At 49.9% G+C, this 19,443-nt stretch overlaps 1 protein-coding gene across 6 annotated transcripts in view; it reads left to right on the top strand.

Moving 5' to 3' along the window:
* Window positions 1–19,443, top strand: part of SLC8A1 (solute carrier family 8 member A1) — a 282,886-nt gene that overhangs the window by 24,527 nt on the left and 238,916 nt on the right. The window contains exon 1 of one of the 6 annotated variants that reach the window (XM_083604983.1): window positions 2,007–2,082. The exons of 3 other annotated variants lie outside the window; for them this stretch is intronic. In XM_083604983.1, the coding sequence (XP_083461109.1) occupies window positions 2,037–2,082 (46 nt within the window). In that variant the 5' untranslated portion in view covers window positions 2,007–2,036. Of the gene's footprint in view, window positions 1–2,006; window positions 2,083–9,547; window positions 10,484–11,144; window positions 11,255–19,443 lie in introns of those variants that run through there. 2 more of the 6 variants (XM_083604987.1, XM_083604988.1) reach the window with 2 other exon arrangements.

Here is a 19,443-nt window from a genome sequence, read left to right on the forward strand (position 1 = left end):
AGGAAACTTTGAGACAGCTGCCAAATTCCCCCATCTAGCGCTGTTCTATATGACCCACTTGGGCTGACCCACCCACACTATAAACAAAGCAGAGTGGCGGTACCCCTCCCCTCCCTGGACGAAGCCTGATTAGACCAGCAGCAGCAGGGCAGGCTATTAAATCTCCGTGGGTTAGATAACTGTGGGCAAGGCGTACGGAAAAAATGTCTCCAGTGCGTGGCAGCGCAGGGCTGAAGGGTTCATTTGAAGAATTTCAAAGCAGCAGGAATCAGGGAATCCAAAGAGAGGCCAGTTGCGGTGAAGTATACAGACCTTTAAACATGAAGAAAATCCTGTTGGGCCAGTCACTCTCATTTTCTCTCTCTCTCTCTCGCAGACCTCACAGGGCTGTTGTGAAGACAAATACCTAAACATTCTGGATCAGTGTCACTAGAACACAAATATGGGAGCAGGAAATCTACACTCCAGAGAACTACTGTGTGTGTGCTGAGATTCCTACCTCTCCCATACACAGAGCAAACGTTATTGAACTTGGAGAGTTACATTCGATATAGCAGGAATACAGAACTTTTCTTAGCCTAAGAGCCACATCCCGTTCTGAACAATCTCCCAGATGCCACAGGCAAAAATGGGCAGAACAATGAATGCTTTTTTTAAAAAAAAAAACTTTATACAGCAGGTTGGTTTCTTAAAAAAAAAAAAACCCTTATACACCTCTCTACCCTTCATCTGGACAAGCAAGAGGCACTCTCAGAGTTCAAGGGCATATTCCAGCTAGGCAAAAACCCTCAAGGAGAATGCAAGGCAGGGCCAGTCGCAGGTGTGGCTGGGGAGGCAGTGTGGCCTGAGAGAGAGGCATTCGGCCCCGGGGTCTGAGATTCCTCACTCCTGCAATATAGGCTACATGACACAGAATGTCCTCTTCGGTGCATTGTAATGTTTTTTACATGTGGTATTATTTACACTGCTGAGATTACACGTTGGAGTTTGCATGGTAAAATTTGGGGTGACTCTTATGGACATGCAGTAGGTGGTGATGATAGTTGCTACTAAGAGAAGACCAAAAAGCAAAGGTAATTGACTCCCTCCCTAGTTCTTAAAACAATGGTCAGATCATTTCTGTGCATGTCTTTGGCAGAACAGAACACAATAAGAGCCTGCAGGATCAGGCCAATGGCCCATCTAGTGCAGGTGTGGGACCAGATGCCTTCGATTCCCAGCAACTGGTATCTGGATACATAATGGTTAACAAACCAAGGGTATAAAAACTGTCTAACCTGAGAGGCACAGGCAGCTCACCTTATACCAAGTCCGACCACTGGTCCACATAGATCAGCGCTGTTTGCACCAGCCTTCGCCAGCCAAGTACCCTCCAAATATTTTGGACCACAAATCCCATTATCCCTGGCTATGGATGGATCTGATGGGATTTATCAACCTCAACTTCTGGTTGCCGAAGACTAGTCTCCCCTGACTGGCATCAGAGCTCCCGGGTTCCAGGCACGGAGTCTCTTTTTCAGCCCTACCTGGAGAGGCCAGGGAGTGGACCTGAGACCTTCTGCATGACAGACAGGTGTCCTACCGCTGAGCTACAGCCATCCGCTTCATTTTCTATGTTTCCTCTCCTATTTAGGGATGAGAGAGTATAGCCAGGGCAGGGAAAAATTTTCAGCTCCAGGCCCACTCTCCCTCTGGGGCAACCTTCTGAGGGACGCATGCCTGCGGTGTGTGGGGCCTGGAGAGTTCTGCATGCCAAGCAGTTGCTCTGCCCCTGAGCCCCCTCCTTGGCCCTCCTCTGACGCACGGAGGCAGAGAGGAACGGGACGCTCCTCGGCAGAGGTCGCCATGAGGGGGCGCCCTTGAGCCAAGGAGGCCGGCGACTGAGGCGAGAGGCCACAGCTGGGCAGAGGCCAACAGCAAGGTGAGCCGGTTTGGGAATCAGGGGTGGGGAGGGCGGCGTGTGGTGCGTGTTTAAAACAGAGTCCACAAACCCGCTTTTAAAAGCCCGCAGTCCTTGGCGTCTGGACCTGCAGGTGATGCCATTGCGCCCCACTGGCGGAGTCGATCGTCCCTTGCTGCCAGGTAAGCGCCGCGGTCCGCTCTCTGGCGCGCCCCAGAGCACGAGGTTCTTAATCTCGGGGTCGCGGGTTCGAGCCCCACGTTGGGCAAAAGATCCTCGCCTTGGAGAGGGTTGGACTAGATGACCCGGGGTCCCTCCAACTCTACGATTCCATGATTCTATGACCCTGGTGCGCGCGCAAAGCCCGGAGCCGCCTTGCCGGGAAGAACGAGAGTGGTGAGCGGATCTCCTCCATTCCTCCGCCCGGCTTAAGCCTGGGGGTCCGGTTTTGCTGGGACCCGCTGCGCCCCCCTAGGGAACGCGCAGCACTGCAACCACCTCGCCCTCTATCCGCTCGGGGGTCTCTGGGGTTTGGCGAGCGGCGAGAGTGAGCAGGCGCCTCGGGTCCCTCCTCATCTCCCCACGTTTGGCAGGTCAAACTTTGCAAAAAGGGGCCGGAACGAGAACACCAAAGCCCGTTTTGCTCTGACCCCCACCCAGCTCCCTTTCCCTCCCTCCGCCGCCTTCCTCTTGTTGGAGGACAGTTAAAAGTCTGGTCTCTCTCCCCCTCCACACACCCTTTCACCTTCGCCTTCTGCATCCCGAGCATCCTTTCTTTGGTGATTCCCACCCGCCTCCCAATTCGTATTCAGCCCATTGCTTCGCTTTCCCGTTGCGCTCCAGCTGTGCGTTAAAATGTGCGCGCGCCGCAATGAACAGGGAGCTGATGAATTAAGAGTCCATTGGCCTTTTTTTTATTCTGCACAGTTTTAATAAGAAGCATAAATAAGGACTGTGTTGGTGGTTTTCTCGCAAGTATTTGTTCTCCATCGGCGGTTGCGGTGCTGATTTGGTCTCCTCGCTTCAGGATCCAAGTAAATGTTGGTTATATTATGGGTTTCCCACTCTCACTTTCACTCTCAATCACCTTCTTAGGCCACTTCCTTCATCTACTTGGTGCAGAAGGCTCTTAGCTGCAAAAGTCCGTTCATTCTCTCATACACTCTTAAACTTGTCTCTCTGGGCGTTTCTGCACAATAATGGAAACCTGTCTCCAAGTACGGGTTTGTTTTTTGTTTTTGTTTTTGTTTTGGTAACTGCAACAAAATTTTAATATTCCACCTTCCCAGAATAGTGGATTGCTGCAATGTGTTGTACATGGGGCTGCCCTGGGAGATGACCTGGAAGCTCCAATCGGTGCAGAATATGAGTGCCTTAATGCTAACTGGTCCAGCCAGATGGGATCATGTTGCACCAATTCTAAAAGATGCCCGTTCGCCTCAGAGCTGCTGTTGCTGTCCTTTAAAGCCCTGAATGGCTTGGGACCCAAATGCCTAAAAAAGAGCTTCTCCCTATAGCAGCCTGCCTATCTTCAGGGGAGAATATTCTCCATGTCCTGTTCCTGTGTGGAGTTTGTTGGGTGGCAACAGACAATCTCGCCTTCTCCGGAGGGTTTTCCTTCTAGGGGTGCAACTGGCACCAATGTGACAATCATATCCGCACCAACTTAGACATCATTGACTTGCCCAAGAATTTTAAAGTTCAGGGTTTGAATAGCAACTAGTATAGGCATCCCCAACCTGTGGTCCTCCAGATGTTTTGGCCTACAACTCCCATGATCCCTAGCTAACAGGACCAGTGGTCAGGGATGATGAGAATGGTAGTCCAAAAATCTGGAGGGCCAAGGGTTGGGGATGCCTGATGTAGTCCCTTCTGCTTGTTTCTAACTGCATGGATTACAGTGGTACCTCAGGTTAAGTACTTAATTCATTCCGGAGGTCCATTCTTAACCTGAAACTGTTCTTAAGCTGAAGCACCACTTTAGCTAATGGGGCCTCCTGCTGCTGCCGCTGCGCCGCCGCTGCGCGATTTCTGTTCTCATCCTGAAGCAAAGTTCTTAACCCGAGGTACTATTTCTGGGTTAGCGGAGTCTGTAACCTGAAGTGTCTGTAACCCGAGGTACCACTGTACTCATTTGGTTAGATTGTGGTGCTGATAATGCCAAGGTTGCAGGTTCAATCCCCGTAAGGAAAAGCTGCATATTCCAGCATTGCAGGGGGTTGGACTGGATGATCCCTCAGTTCCCTTCCAACTCTATGATTCTATGTCTATGCCTCTGGTTTTTTTACAGTTATATGGCTTTATTGTTAATTGTGGTCACATCTACACTAGGGACGGGGGTGGTGCTGTGATCTAAACCACTGAGTCTCTTGGGCTTGTCAATCAGAAGGTCAGTGGTTCAAATCCATGCGATGGGGTGAGCTCCCGATGCTCTGTCCCAGCTTCTACCAAACTTGCAGTTTGAAAGCATACCAGTGCAAGTAGATAAATGGGTACCACTGTGGCACTCGTCACGTTGTCCCATTGCACCAGAAGCAGTTTAGTCATGCTGGCCACATAACCTGGAAAGCTGTCTGTAGACAAACACCAGCTCCCTCAGCCTGAAAAGCGAGATGAGCACCCCACCCCACAGTTGCCTTTTGACTGGACTTTAATGTCCAGGGGCCCTTTACCTTTTACATCTACACCATAAATTTTAAACACATTTGAAGTATATGGCTTTGCCTCCACCAAAGAATCCTGGGAAGTGTAGCTCGCTAAGGCTGCTGGGAATTGTTGTTCTCAGAGTGGCAAACTACGGTTCCCATGGTACTTTGAGGAGGAAGCCATATGCTTCAAATCTATGGCGTGCATGGGACCCGTATTATATTGGATTGGTTTGCCTCATTTTTATTTACTTTTGTATACTGTCTTGGGATCTCTGTAGAGGGGCAGGCCAAAAGCATTTGCAATAAACTAAGGAAATGAATAAGGGAGGAGGGGATATCCTTGCTGCCCTCACAAATCAACCAACCTCCTTTCCCCTACCCCCACCCAACCGCCGCCAAGTTTGTGCTCCCTGCTGTCAGTTATACACTGGAAAAGCACACAGTAACGCGGCATGCTTGAGTAAGCTGCAAAGTGATGCTAAGCGGGTTTTCTCAGAAGTAAGTTCCATTCAGTTTCAAGGGGAATTACTCCCAGGCATAAGATCACTGCGTTAAAAGCAAATTAACGAGCCGTGTGCTAAAGAGGCAGCAAACAACAAATAATCCCTAAACGTCCACTGAATTAAAGAGAGACCTGTGAGTCTTGTTGTCTTTCTCTCCAAGAGAAAGGAATGACAGGAGTAATAATAATAAAATGTACTTCAATGAAACTCAGGAAACCAGTGTGCATGTGTTCAATACTGTGTTATATGTGCGCTACAAGAGCATGTGCAATTCATATGTAGGAAGTGGCATGCAGGAGCTTTTCTCCAGCCACATGTATGTGTGCATGAGATGTGAGCAATGTATCTTGTGTGCATGGACAGAGAGGCTGCCAGAGGGGTTGCAACCAGGAGCAACTGGTGCAGAGCTGCAGAGTTGCCCTTCTGACACCAGCTCTGCAGCTACTTACTGGAACAGTGTGGAAAGAAGGGCTTCATTAACTACGAACCCCCAAATTTGGGAGCACCTCCAAACCTGTGACAATGTTGGATTTTGGGGTGTTAACTATGAACCCTGGTTTGATGTCTCAATTAAGTTTGGGGGGTGTTGCAGAATGCGAGGGGTTCACTGCAAAATGACTGCAAAGTTTTGGCACGGGTTTGGAGGGGATTCCAAATTTTGAGGCTTGTGGTTAATGAAGCTTTGGAGAAGGGCAAGGCAGTAGCAAGGTTGGGGGCTGTGTGAGCACATCGAGGGAGCCAAGCCGGCCTCCGCTGACCTCTGGTGTTCCCACCCATACAGGCCTTGCCACCCTGCTGTGCCCACACGGCATTCTGGTAAGCAGCAGTGACCCTGGTGTCAGGAGGGCACCACTCTGTGGCACCCCCTCACCTGCCCTGCATCTGACATCATATATGATGTCAGGGGTGCACCAGGTAAAGATGCAGCTGGGCCAAAGGGGGTTTGCAGGTACCACCAATCAGCTGATCAGTAGCACCTGCAAAGCCAGCTTTGCAACCGGCAATGGTCAGGTGGTCATTGGGGCTACTGTGCAGGGAGCTATGCAAAAACCGGTCAAGTGAAGTCATTGTGATGTCAGGTGATTGACAGGGAGGTGGGTGGCTGGGGGCATGGGCATAGCCAGGATTTTTGTTGGGGGGCAGGCCTTTGGTTGGGGGGGCAGAACCTCAGTTAGCTATGTATTTTTATTGATTTAGTGGGGCAGCTGGCCCTCCCTGCCCCCCCGGCTATGCCCATGGCTGGGGGTGGAGGAGATAAGGATTCAGCCCACTAGCTGGGTGTGTATCACCTAAGAGCAAAGGAAGTGTTATTCTTGCTTCAGAACTGCAATTTATACTGAAATCCATGTGGATTTGATCAATTGCTTAACAAAGACTTACTCATACCATTACCCGACTAAGATTCCTTATAGCCGGTGACAGCCCTATCACAGAAGCAGTCTTCGGATGTCTGCAGCCTGTGTAAAAGGTGGAAAGAGGGCTGGATATTCATGCCTAGGTGCCAATTAGACTCTGTGGAATGAGCACTTTTAGTCCTCTTGCCTGGCTGATATGAATAAACAGGGCGAGAGGACTTTGCTTTTTTTCATAACTGATGCATGAAAGTACAAGGCAGCATCCTAACAGGGCTCGGAATGGAATGCAAGAGAAACTTCTGCGGCACAGATGTTAAACAGACGATGATTGGAAGAGCTGCAGATCAGGCCTACAAGAGGTCTCACTTAATTTTCTGCCTGTCATCTGTGTGCTAAAATGCCTGGCCATGTGATGGGCATGGCACAGAAAAATAGGGGGAGCTCAAAACCCTGTGGACAATTTTAGTGCTATCAGGGCCGGCTCTACTGTTAGGCAGAGTTAGTCATCTTAAGCTGCAAATTTTCATGGTCAGAGAACAAACTGTCCATGTTAGTTAATTAGTGTATTTTTACTGCCAGAGGAGGGGAGAGGTGCTTGTGGGATGTTCTGCCGTAGGTACCAAAATAACTTACGGCCTTGGGTATTATGCACCTTGACTTGGGGTATGTTCACATTTCTTCCTTAGGAGCACAGTGAAGTTGTTTTCCCCTAGTACATTTCACAACTCTTCCCCTCCCCTCCCCTATCACATCATCAGCATGGCTTGACCAGTGTCAGATTCATTTCTGTTCATGTACGCACTGGGGGCATTAAGCGGGGTGGTCACCCGTAAGCAAAGGTGTTCACACCTTGCCCAGATACAAATTAAGAATGGCCTAAGAACTCCAGCTGATGTGAAGCTGGCTTGAGAAACAAGGCATCAGGCAGAAATCTCTGCTAACAAAGTCCAAGATACATATGCACTTTGGATAACATGGTGCGACCACAAGTTAAAAACTCAGCACTGAAAACACAGTGCATGCACAGTCAATGGGAGTGTGAACACAACCAGGGAGGGGGGCAGACAGGATGCCTTTTGCTATAGTGCTTCAGGCAGCAAAATGTGTTGGGTCGGCTTATTATGATGTTGAGAGAGAGAGAGAATGTACTAAAGAAACAACAACTCCATGGAAAAAGGGGTGGGAAGTCGACAAAAATGAGACAAAAGACGAAATTGTGTTTTGACTGTCTAGGTTAAAAATGTTGAACCTTAATAAAATATAATGGGGAGAGAGAGAGAATGTACCAATTTCCAGTATGCTAGGCAAACCAGCAGGTCCAGCTTCACCTCCCAGGGTAGGAAAAACTAATGACAAAAAGCAAGCTATTTGCCTTAGGATATGTTTCAGACTATCAATTTCCCCTAATATGCCTCCTTTATCTTATTTTCCTTACATGAGATCAGAGATACATTCTTCTCCCCACTCCCACCCCACCCCCAGGCAACAAGAGTACAGTATTATGTTTAAAAACAATACAACACCAATGGCCCTTTAGCACAATGAGAATTATAAGTTTAGAGTAGAGCTAAGCAGAAATTTCTCAGAAGACTTTGCCCCACCACACACCCCTGAGAAAATTTGTGATTTTTTTTCATTTTTCCCACGGGGGGAGGGGGAGGGAGGTAGAAACATTTCGTAGACGTTTCTCAAAATATTTTCCACCATTTCTTTGCAGAATTTATCCTCCCTCTGGAGAAATTTGGTGGAATGGTTCCCCACAATTTCTCTGCCACTAAATGGTGGGGTAGATCTTGAGGGGCCATTTGCGCACAGCTGTAGTCTGGAAGGTTGTGGACTCTCCTTCCTTGGAGGTTTTTAAGCAGAGGCTGGGTGGCTATCTGTCGTGAATGTTTTAGTTGAGATTCCTGCATCGCAGGCAGTTGGACTAGATAACCCTTGCGGGTCTCTTCCAACTTTCCAATTCTATGACTCTATGGTCTTTCAAGGTGGGATCCTGTCTGACTATTGTGTGTCCCTGGTATCATCTGGATCAGAGGTTGCCAACATGGTGCCCGTGGGCGCAATGGCACCCTTGAAGTCTTTCCCCCAGTGCCCATGAAACCTTAGAGCCTCCAAAACTAATCACTGCTTCCTCTCCCAGGTCATGAGGTGGCTACCTTTTTCTTCCTGGAAAAGTACATAGAACTGAAAGAAGAAGGTATAAGAGTGAAACTCTAGTCTTTCCCACTTCCTGTTTTAGTTTTATGTACTTTTCAGGGCTCAGATACATTTTTCTCAGGCTTTTACCCAAATCCCGTGGGAAAACAAATGCGTACACACACTTTCTCTCTTTCTGTCTCTTGGAGGGGACAGGAGAGAAGCGGATATGGAGGAGGTTTGAGAGAAGTGCCCAGAGGAGGCAGCTCATGGCACTCACTCAGAAATCCTTAAAAGGCCTAAAAAATGGCAGTCCCTCTTCTAGATTATTGGTGTCTTAGGGTTGAGATAGGACAGGAATGTAGGGCAAGGGAACAAGTGCCGCTGGTGGAGTGTTCAACATACATTCGCATAACTGGATACGCATTTTCGAGGCACAGTTAAAAGAGTGTGAGCTGTGAGCTAAGGAGTGCTGGAGATTTTTGCACTCTTGCTCAGTTCAGCACTGTGCACACCCAACAAGTGCAGGCACTTATGGCAAGTCACAACTGGCCGAGATGTGGAAGGATTTGTGTTCATGCTATGTATATGTATGGTCTGGGAATGTCGTATGAGGAACTCCAACTTGAGCGAAAACAGGCATATGTGGTTGGTATGTTTGTATTTGCTTGCAAGCTAGACCGCAGCTTGACTGTGTATGCACCTGTACGTCAGTAAAAGCACTTGGAGGAACAATCTGGCCATTGACTCTCAGCTTAACTAACCTCGCAGGGCTGTTGTGCGAGGATGAAGCGTGGAGCAGAGAACTGACTCTGCAGGTAGAACATCTCTGTGCACAGGTGACACGCCACGTTAGGAAGAAGCGCTCGTTCACATCCACCTTCCTGCAAAAACCACCCAACGAGCGCCACAGGTATCTTCATTCACACGTTCAGGCGAAACACCGCTCTCGCGTGTCGCTGGCGAAAACTCCCCCGCAGCAGCAGCAGCCACGCGCGTGCAGGGCGCGTGGCGAGTCTGGGGACGGGGGTGGGAGGATCTTGCATGCTGATAAGGTGCGCGTGTGCGTCCGTCCGCGCGGAGGGGGTGGGCTGGAGCGCTGACTGGCACCTCGCCACCTTCCCTCAGCGAGCAAGAGAGCGAGCGAGCGAGCAAGCTGCGGCTCCCTCAGCCGCGGTAGCGCCGAGAGGAAATCCGGGAAAGAGCTCCCTCAGCCAGTCGAAAAGAGGCGAAGCCGCTCGCTCTTTTTCTCTCTCTCAGGCGCGCTTCGAGTCCCAAAGTCGAACCGAAGTGGAGAAACGCGCGGGAAAGGCGAGCGGCGGCGACCCTTTGGCCCGCCTGTCCCTTCCGCCACCCAGGGCAGCATGAGGAGGGGCTGCTTGCCTGCTGCCGCTGCCGCTTCCAGCGTCGGAGAAGGAGCGCAGGGACGCCGCCGAAGCCGAAGGAGAGGCGGGGAAGGCGCGCCGAGGAGGCAGCTCGCTCGCGGCCCCGCCGCGCTCTGAGGGGACGCCGCTCGCCGCCTTTTCTCCTCGCTGCTGTTGCCGCCGCCTCTCCTCCTCCTCCTCCTCGCTGGGCGCGTGTCTGTCTGCTTGCTCGCTCGCTCGCTCTCCGGCTCCCTCGCCCGCGACTCCTTCCTTCCAAGGGGGGCGCCGGCTGCTGCTCTTCGCCGCCGCCGCGCTGCATGGGGCGCGAGCGCTCGGCGCTTTCCAGATATGGTCAAGGCGGCGTCGGGGGTGGAGGTGGCGCTGCCGGCCGCGGCGGGCTCTCTGTGATCGCCGGCACCCGAGGAGGGGGGCCCGGCGGCGGGAGGAAGAAGCGGACCCGCTGAAGGAAAGCGAGTAGCAACAGCGGCGGCGGCGCTTGCCTACTCCTGCCCACAGCCAGCAAGCCAGCCAGCCAGCCGGGGAGCGGCGGGCGAGCGAGCAACTCCGTCTGCAGGTAGGTAAGGAGCGGAAGCAGGAAGAGGCTTTTGTGTCCCGCCGACAGGGCTGCTCGGTGGCCGGGAGCGACCCGGCAGGAGCCTCCGCCGCCCCTCCGGGTGGGCCCTCGCCGCCTGCCGCGCGCGCTCGCCCGACCTCTCCGAGAGCGGGCGAGCACCTTGCAAAGAGCGGCCGGGTGCATGGACGGAGGAGGGATGAATGGACCGGGAGGGACCGATGGCTTCTCCGTCTCCCCTCGGCTGGCTGGTGGGCAGCCATCGCGCGCAGGCAGCACCTGTGCCGAGGACCCCACACCCATTGCAGTGTGTGCGGAAATGTGCCTTCTCGAGAGGGGAGGGGAGCACTAGCGTAACCGTGGGGTGGAGAGAGAGAGAGAGAGAGAGAGAGAGAGAGAAGGCGCTGGGCTCAAAAGCGGCGAGGGTGCCTGGCCAGGGGCTGTGGGGGGCTCCCAGGGACATGTGGGGTGCGGAGATGCCCTTCCTCGGAGATGCTCAGAGAGAGAAACGAGTGATGGGGTGGGGTTGGGGAGGGGGCGCCAGGCGGGATGCTTAAGGATGCTTAAGTCTGGTCCCCCTCCTTAGGCAAGGTTCCCTATCCGGGGTGTGTGTTGCCCGCGCCTCTCCGCAAACACGCCCCCTTTGCCCACCTTCTCTCCCCTCCTCCCGCGGCTCCCTGCGCGGCTGGCCAGGGTGGGAACTTCCCAGGCACCTCGTGCTGCTTGCAGGGATCTCCCCGGCGACCGAGGGAGGGACCTGTTGCTGCAGAGGAGGTAAATATATAGATATATATTTATATATTAAAAAAAAATCTGATTTCAGTATATATGAAGAAGGAGATTCTGCTCGGGATTCGGAGGATGCTGCTGTAGCGGCGGCGGCGGCGGCTGCCTCTGGCGTGTCCGCTCCATTGACAGCGCTGCAGCCGGGATGATGAATGGCTGGGAGCGGAGATTCGTATTTCCCTCTTCCGTCGGCGGGAGGGAGAGGAACCAGCCCGGGTGGCTTTTGGGGTGTGATTGGTTTTGTGTGCAAGGGGAAGCGAATGGCGCTGGGCGTCTTCAGCCAGGGAAAGGGCACCCCTCTCCCGCAGTAAATGGGAGGCAGAGGGGTGGAGACTGCGCCGGTGGCTGGAGGGTCTGCATATGCAGAGGGTATCAGGAAGAGGAGGTTGATGATTATTATTTTAAAAAACGCTGCAGTTTCTAGGCAAACTCGCCGTCTTATTCTTAGCAACTGCTCTGTGACCAGAAAAGGAAAAGCGGTGTGTGTGTGTGTTGAGAGAGAGAGAGATCGTTGTGCAGGCAGCACGGTTCTGGATGGAAACCAGAGTTTGCCTGGAAAGGGAGAGAAACCATAGCTTGGAACCTCGTGCGATTCTTGCATCTCATTTCAGCGATGGGGAGGAAAGGGCTGATGCCGTCAAAGTGGGTGGGTGGGAGGGAGAGGTGTCCTGGTTGAGGGATAAGCCAGAGGCCATCGGGATCCAGGTATCTCTTTCTAGCATGACTGTAGAACACACCCACCTAAAGGAATCTCCCTTTCCATGCCCCTGCCGCTCCCTCCTACATAGGTCAATGTGGTAGCGGATGGATAGAACAGCTGCATTGGGACCACTGCATGGGTGGGTGGGGTGGAGTGTGCTTATGGGTGTCCTCCTGCCTTCCTGCATGGTTGAGAGACATGAGGTGCACATCTCCTTCCTTGAGCCTCCCCTGAACTTAAGCAACTGTGGGATGACAACCTTGGGATGCAAAGGAGGAGCCTTTCGCGTCTCCTGCAAATAGTCTCTTTGCGGCTGCATTTTTAATTTTTTCTTAATCATGGCATTGACTTAAATGTGCTAAAGCATTTAACTACAAAGAGATGGGGGAGACGCGTACACGAAAAGCCATAGTGGAGCCATTCACGGCTGTAGCAGCACCGCTATAGTTTCCATGGCTGTGGGAAGGTGGCTTTTAGCCTTGCACCAGCCATGCTGGGGATCTGTGGGTGAGCATTTGCATGGTACTCCCTGCCGTGTATATAGAAGTGCAGGTTAGAGATGGCTATTTCCAGCAAGGTGCTTGAAGTAGCAAAATAAAAAGCCCAAGTGGCTTTGAGCAACATGCTGTCCGAAAGCATCTGCAGGTGTTTCTTGAAGCAGATTGTCAGAAATAGGCGTGCCGAACTTGTGCTTGTGTGCCTGGGTGGGGAGAGAGAGCTCCGCACATACCGAAACCTGCAGACTTTCAGCAAGCTAAAGGCACCTCCGAAATAGCCCTAATTGTACATCACACAAGGTTTCTAATGAGCAAGGCAAGGTAGCAGGGAGAAATATAGTGAAGACCCTGGAACAAAAAACCAGCATGTTAGAGAGAGGGTGGAAAGCTTAGCGATGAGAAAATGCCATTTCTCAAGCACAGCATGGGAGCAAGTAGAGGGTTAACTGGAAAATGTTCTTCCACGGGGGCTCACTCTAATTTTCTTCATTTTTCCACAACAGTTGCTCAGTCTGACAAGCAAAAGCAAACTGCTGCCTTTGTAGCACTTGTTAATTTTGCTTGATTTAGCATGTTTGCTGTTGGACAAAAATCGATTTTTCTTTTTCCTGCACAGCAAATTCGCTGGCTCCCCACAACACACACTTTCCCTTTAGATATTTACTTAAGTCTCTTCCTCAGGCAAAGTAAATAATTAGAGACACCTGCAGCCCTGATTGAGTTCTAATTCTCTTTCCAAGCAATGCGGGATTCGTACTATTAGGAACTCCATTATTGTCAAGAAACACATTGCGTAGGTTTCATCTTCTAGGTGGAGGCATGAATGCATCTTACCAGTAGTTTTAGTTTAATTCTTTAATAGCAGCCTGGCTGATTTTTTAATATCCTGGTTGTGCAAAGCAACCTTTCCAACAGGGGTAGGTTGTATAGTAGCAGCAAACTGCCAAAACACACTACCAACCCTGTAAACAGATGGGGGAAGAGCCTTACTTTCTAAAAAGAAGGAAAGCCATAATAACATACAAAAGGGTTAGCTCTAGTGGATGCAATTAATTTTGCTGCTCTCTTTGTTCCAGCTTTATAGGCAGTCTGTTCAAATCCATCCAGGTGCGCAGGACCGATTTCTCTCTTTCTGTCTTCTCATCATCTTTAATCAGCTAGGTGGTTCAGTGACATTTTTTTTCTCCCACTTCCATCTGCCGAATCCTTCTGCAACCTGAACAAATTTTATACAGTATATTCCCAAGGTGTTCAGGAGGCTGTTTTTTTTATAATGCTAAAATCTACTACCCCAGCTCCACACTTTTCTGTGGAGCTGCCCAGATCCTTCTTCCCATGGGACGAAGCTGTTCTTGCTGGCACCCCATATCAGGGGTTCCCAGAGCCTCATGGTCCTTCTGTGTCCTTCTGTGTCAGAAAACATCGGAATTGTGTGCTGGCTGGCTTAGCCTAGCAGTCCGTCTAGTTCAGCGTTTTGACAGCAACCGGCCAGATGCTTAAAGCACCAATGTTGGAAAGATTCCAGGTGCTTCAATTTTTTATTTTTATTTAAAAAGCCAGCCGTTGTAGCGCCTAGAAAATGCAACATAGGCAGCCCAATAAAATGCATGCGTCTTCAGAAAAAGCCCCACGGAGTTCACAGTGGGGTTTACTCCCACGATGCAGCGAAGGCAAAGGGGGCACTGCCCCACCAACTCCGGTGTTTGCTTGGCCAGCCCCCACCTGCTTGCCTTCTTACTGACAACCACTTCAGGGGGTGGCACAACCTGTCCGCTTCCTCCTTCTCAGTGTTGCCCTTGTAGAACTCAGTAAAGAGGACGGCAACACTAGAATTAGTTGGCTCTGCCTGTCACTGGCTCCACCTACCGTTCAGGCTTCTTGCCTTGTGCCCTATCAGTTCGAATGCGCATCTCTTGCCACTGCTCCCGTGTAAGTGCATACGATTGCATTCAGTGCCGAGTGCCACAAAATCTGCAGCCGTAAATATTGGGCACCTAAACATTCTGTCTTGGTTCCCAATACTGTAATTTGATTTCCACGCCCCTCCTTTTTCTTCAGAACTGCTTAGAGAAATTACTAGCCTTGATGTGATAGAGATAGCCCACTTTCTGTCATTATCTGGTAGTCCTGATAAATTAAGATTCTGATTTTGTCTTTCATCTGGCCACTGCTATATCTGCGTGCTGTGCCAGGGCAGCATGGAAAAATGAAGACAGGCGTCTCAGCAAGCAGTGTTCACTGTTTTTCTTGGTTCTGGGTGTGCTAAGAATAATGATACTCATAGAACTTGTTTTATACCAGGATTGACTATTTCATAGAATTGGAAAGGACCACGAGGGTCATCTAGTCCAACCGCTTGCCATTCAGGAATCTTTTGCCCGACACGGGACTCGAACCCTTGGCCCTGAGATTAAGAGTCTCATGCTCTACCAACTGAGCTATCAGCATTTTTATATATAGCATCTGCTGAGCATCCCAAGGTTTCTCATGTACTCTCTCAGTAGAAAAACAACAGATTTCTGATGCTATGCTTGTTTATTCAGAAAGCACACTTACTGCTTCTGTGCGTCTTCACCCCAACATTGTCTGTGACTTTCACTCCTCCAGCTGCACCACCTTCACCCACCTGAAGGCCTCCTGTTCCCCTCAAACAAATCTACTGTTTCTTCGTTTCTGCTCTTCATGCCTGGAAGTGACTCCCAGAATGTCTCTGTGGCTCCACCTCTTCTACTCCTCAAAACAGTACATTTCTGAGCACAATTCAAAGTGTTGGTATGACCTTTAAAGCCCTAAATGGCCTTGGTCCTGTATACCTGAAGGAGCGTGTGTCCACCCCCATCATCCAGCCTGGACACTGAGATCCAGCACCAAGGGCTTTCTGGCGGTTCCCTCGCTGCGAGAAGTGAGGTTACAGGGAACCAGGCAGAGGGCCTTCTCGGTAGTGGCGCCTGCCCTGTGGAACGCCCTCCCAGCAGATGTCAAAGCAATAAACAACTATTTTACTTTTAAAAGACACCTGAAGGCGGCCCTGTTTAGGGAAGTTTTTAATGTCTGACACTGTATTGTTTTTGATATTTGGTTAGAAGCTGCCCAGAGTGGCTGGGGAGACCCAGTCAGATGGGCGTGGTATAAATAATAATAATAACAATTATTATTATTATTATTATTATTATTATTATTATTATTATTATATAACCCACCTTTTCTGTGAAGATTATATGGCAACCAAGCCTAAGGAGGCTTGACTGAAATAAGCACATATTCCTCCCCCTTCTCTCTTTCGTTCCTTTCACTATTGTCTCATTTGCTTTGAATTACAGGGTTACCGTACAATGAAGTTATCCCATTCGCTTCTACCTGCACAATGGACCTTTCTCCCCAAATCTGCCCCGGAGGGGTGGGGGGGGATGACACCAGAACAGATGGGGGTGGGCACACTGGTAGAGGAAGGGGGAAGTTTTGTTGTTCAGGCGTGGAAGTCCTCTGCTAATGGGACAACTTTGTTGCATAGAGCTGCCAGATTGCAAACTCCTTGGGGCAGGGACATGGCTCCTTGCACTTTTAAAATATCCGAGTGCTAGATAAATAATCATAATAGGCATTCTTCTTCTAAAGAGCATAAAAATAGCCCTATTAGGTCAGGCCGAAGGGTGATCTAGTCTAGCATCGTGTTCCCACGGTGGCCAACCAGAAACCAGCAAGCAGGACCAGAGTGCAACCGTTCTCATTCTTATCATGCCCCTTTAAATGTAGTGCAACTTCCATTTATGAGTAAGCACACTTGGTTGGGGCTGCAAAATTAGATCAAGTCAGATTTTAATATTAGTGGCCTTTATTAAATTTGTATAGTGCCCTTCATCTGAAGATCACAGGGTGTTTCGCAACATAAAAAATCCGTATGAGAACACAAAATATGTAATAAAACAAAATCAAAAACAAGGAACAAACCAATAACCCCCACCTCCCACAAACACATTCAAAATGCCGTAGAATGTTAGTCAGCCCAAGGCCTAGTTGAAGAGAAATGTTTCTGCCTGGCACCTAAAGCTGAAGGCGCAAAGTGGGGAGAAGCATTTCATGAATGGGGAGCCTTCACAGAAAAAGCTCATTGCGTGTCGAGGTCCCCAGGGCCACCCCAATAACTCACACATCACACAGAATTTTTTGTTTAAGATTTTTGGCATAATTTTGGCCACAACTTTATTAAAATACAAATTTGTGTGTGGTTGCTTAGGCACTGGTTGCGACTATCTGCCCCCACCATGGGGGACAGACTGACATTCCGCACGATGCGAAAGTCAGAAAAGGGGAATACACTTGGGGGTAACGCGGAGCAGGGAACCTGCCCTCACCCCAAATGCAACCAGGAGCTCATTGCTATGGCCCGAGCCCCCTTTACAGAGTGGACAAGCAATAGTTAGCCCCCAATTCCTTTAACGGAATCCCTTGCAGCAGCAGCATTAGAGGGGCAGGCCCAGCCAATCCATGCCCCTCAACCAACCAAACCATAAACCAATGCCTAACCGCAACCTTACAAGTTGTGACGATTTGCTACGCAGTAGGCAAAAACCAAATGGCCCCAGCCAATCAGCCAGATGGACAAAATTCCCACCAGGCCCCCGCTCCAAAGCAGACGACCCCATGACAGGCATAGCAAGGTCAGAGCGAACAACCCTATTCTAGGGAGGGAGGGACGGGCAATCCGATGCACGGGCGAAAAGAGGTAGCCCTAGCCTCGTGCAAGGAGTTTTAGTATTTCTGGCTGTCAATCAATAAATGGCAACATTAACTTCCTCCCAACAACAAGGGAAGCCCCAATCGCATCAGTGGCCAACAATCAGTTAGCCCGCCCCCAACTTTGGAGTGTCCTGGCGGCCCCCACCGCAACACGTGCTCTCCATGATGGAGAACATGCTTTCTCATATTGCCGCCCTTTGGAACGCTTGCGGAGGAGTCACACGAATAAGGGCCTCCGATGATGGTTGCAGGGTCCAGGTTGGCTCATATGGGGAGAGAGGTGGTCCGTGAGGTATTTATTCCTCACATTTCTATTAAAATCGTACTCAAAACAGTTTACAAAGAAAACAAGAACAGTATTAGAACACTAACCTTATGTAGTCAATATTTGTTTATTTATAGCATATGTGTGCTGCCCCATAACACACAGTTCTCTGGAAGCCTCTCCACAAAGGGTCTAGGGCAGGGGCCGGCAAGGTTTACCTCGCCTGGGCTGGTTCACTCCAGTGGAGATCCCTCTGCGTGGCTATGATTTCCGGCATCTGCGCATGCACAGACACGATTTACGGCGCCACGGAAGCGAGTCCCCACACCGTGCTGTGCCAGTTTAGTGCAGCGTGCGGGAACTCGTCAAGCGAGTGGCTCGGTTCGTGGACAGCTTGTGGGCCAGTTAAATGACCCCCGTGGGCCACTTGTGGCCCATGGGCCTTAGGTTGCCTTCCCCTGGTCTAGGGGGTGGCAACACAAGAACAAGTCTTTTCTGCAGTGGCTCCCCGCTTCTGGAATGCTCTCCCCAGGGAGGCTTGCCTGGCGCCATCACTGCATATCTTTAGGTGCCAACCAGGCAAAAACATTCCTCATCTCTTAGGCTTTTGGCTAATTAAACCATTTGTGGCCTTTGAATTGTGTGTGTCTTTGGGGGGGGTATTCTTATTATCTAAAATTCTGAGTAGGTACATATGAGAGGAAGTGGTTTTTCAGGTAATCTGGCCCCGAGCCATTAAGGGCTTTAAATGACAAGAGTTTTGAACTGGCCTACAAAATGGACAGTGGAAAAGCCAGTGGAAATGATGATCTGCTGATGGAATATGTTCAAATCTTCAAATCCTTAAGGAGGTCTGCTTCACATTTTGAGTACCATAACCCTTAAGTAATTCTTGCAGTGAATGCTAGCATTGGTCTTTGTGGCTGCTCCTTCTGAGTGCTGAAGTAGCTGCCAATTTTCATCTGCTGCCACTATTATTTCCTTTTGACACTCCTGTCCAATTATCTGGGACACCATGCCAAAAGAAGTGGGGCCCCTATGCTGAACCAGAATCTGGGCTCTATTACGTAGATAGCGTGCCTTTGTCTGTTACTATTCACGCAGAAAGGTGAGCACAGACTTATTCAGACGCAGCCCACAATTTCCTACTATTCCATCCTGCCGTTGCATCTTTCCGCAGTAGAAACATTATTTTGCAAATTTGTAAAACCTTTTACAAATTAAACTCTACTCCAAACCTCATTGCGATGCAGTCAGAGCCTTTAGTGTTCTACGAGCAGTTCAGCATATGCTCAAGCGAAAGTGGCGCTGGGTGCAGAATTCAGCTCCTTGAGAATCACAGCCTTAATTTAGAAACAAAACCCAAACATTTCTAGTCTTTAAGGCTGTGAATAAAGGCTTGAAAGTGTGTGGGCAATGTGGTAAAATTCAAGAACTGGAACAGTGACTGAATAAATGACGCAGGTATCGTTGCTGGTTCTCTGTACCATTCCTTCCCCCTCCTCCATGCCTAGCTGAATAATTTTTTGCAAAATAAGCATAATATTCATAATGATTTGCATAATTTAGACCTGTTCAACTTTCTTTGACGTAGAATTTGGGTTACCTTGGCGCAAACTGAGCTCCCGTTGCTCTATCCCAGCTTCTGCCAACCTAGCAATTTGAAAGCACACCAGTGCAAGTAGATGATAGGGTACCACTGTGGTGGGAAGGTAAATGGTGTTTCTGTGCGCTCCAGCTTCCCTTACGGTGTCCCATTGCACCAGAAGTGGCTTAGTCATGCTGGCCACATGACCTGGAAAGTTGTCTGTGGACAAACGCTGGCTCCCTTGGCCTGAAAGCGAGATGAACGCCGCAACCTCTTTGACTGGACTTAACTGTTCAGGGGTCCTTTACCTTTTATCTTTACCTAGGGTGGTGATGGGATATTTCCTTTGGGTGCCAAGCAAGCAAGCAAACAAGAAGGCAAATAAATAAA

The sequence above is a fragment of the Podarcis filfolensis genome, assembly GCF_964270895.1.
Source record: "Podarcis filfolensis genome assembly, chromosome: 3".
Lineage (NCBI taxonomy): Eukaryota > Metazoa > Chordata > Lepidosauria > Squamata > Lacertidae > Podarcis > Podarcis filfolensis.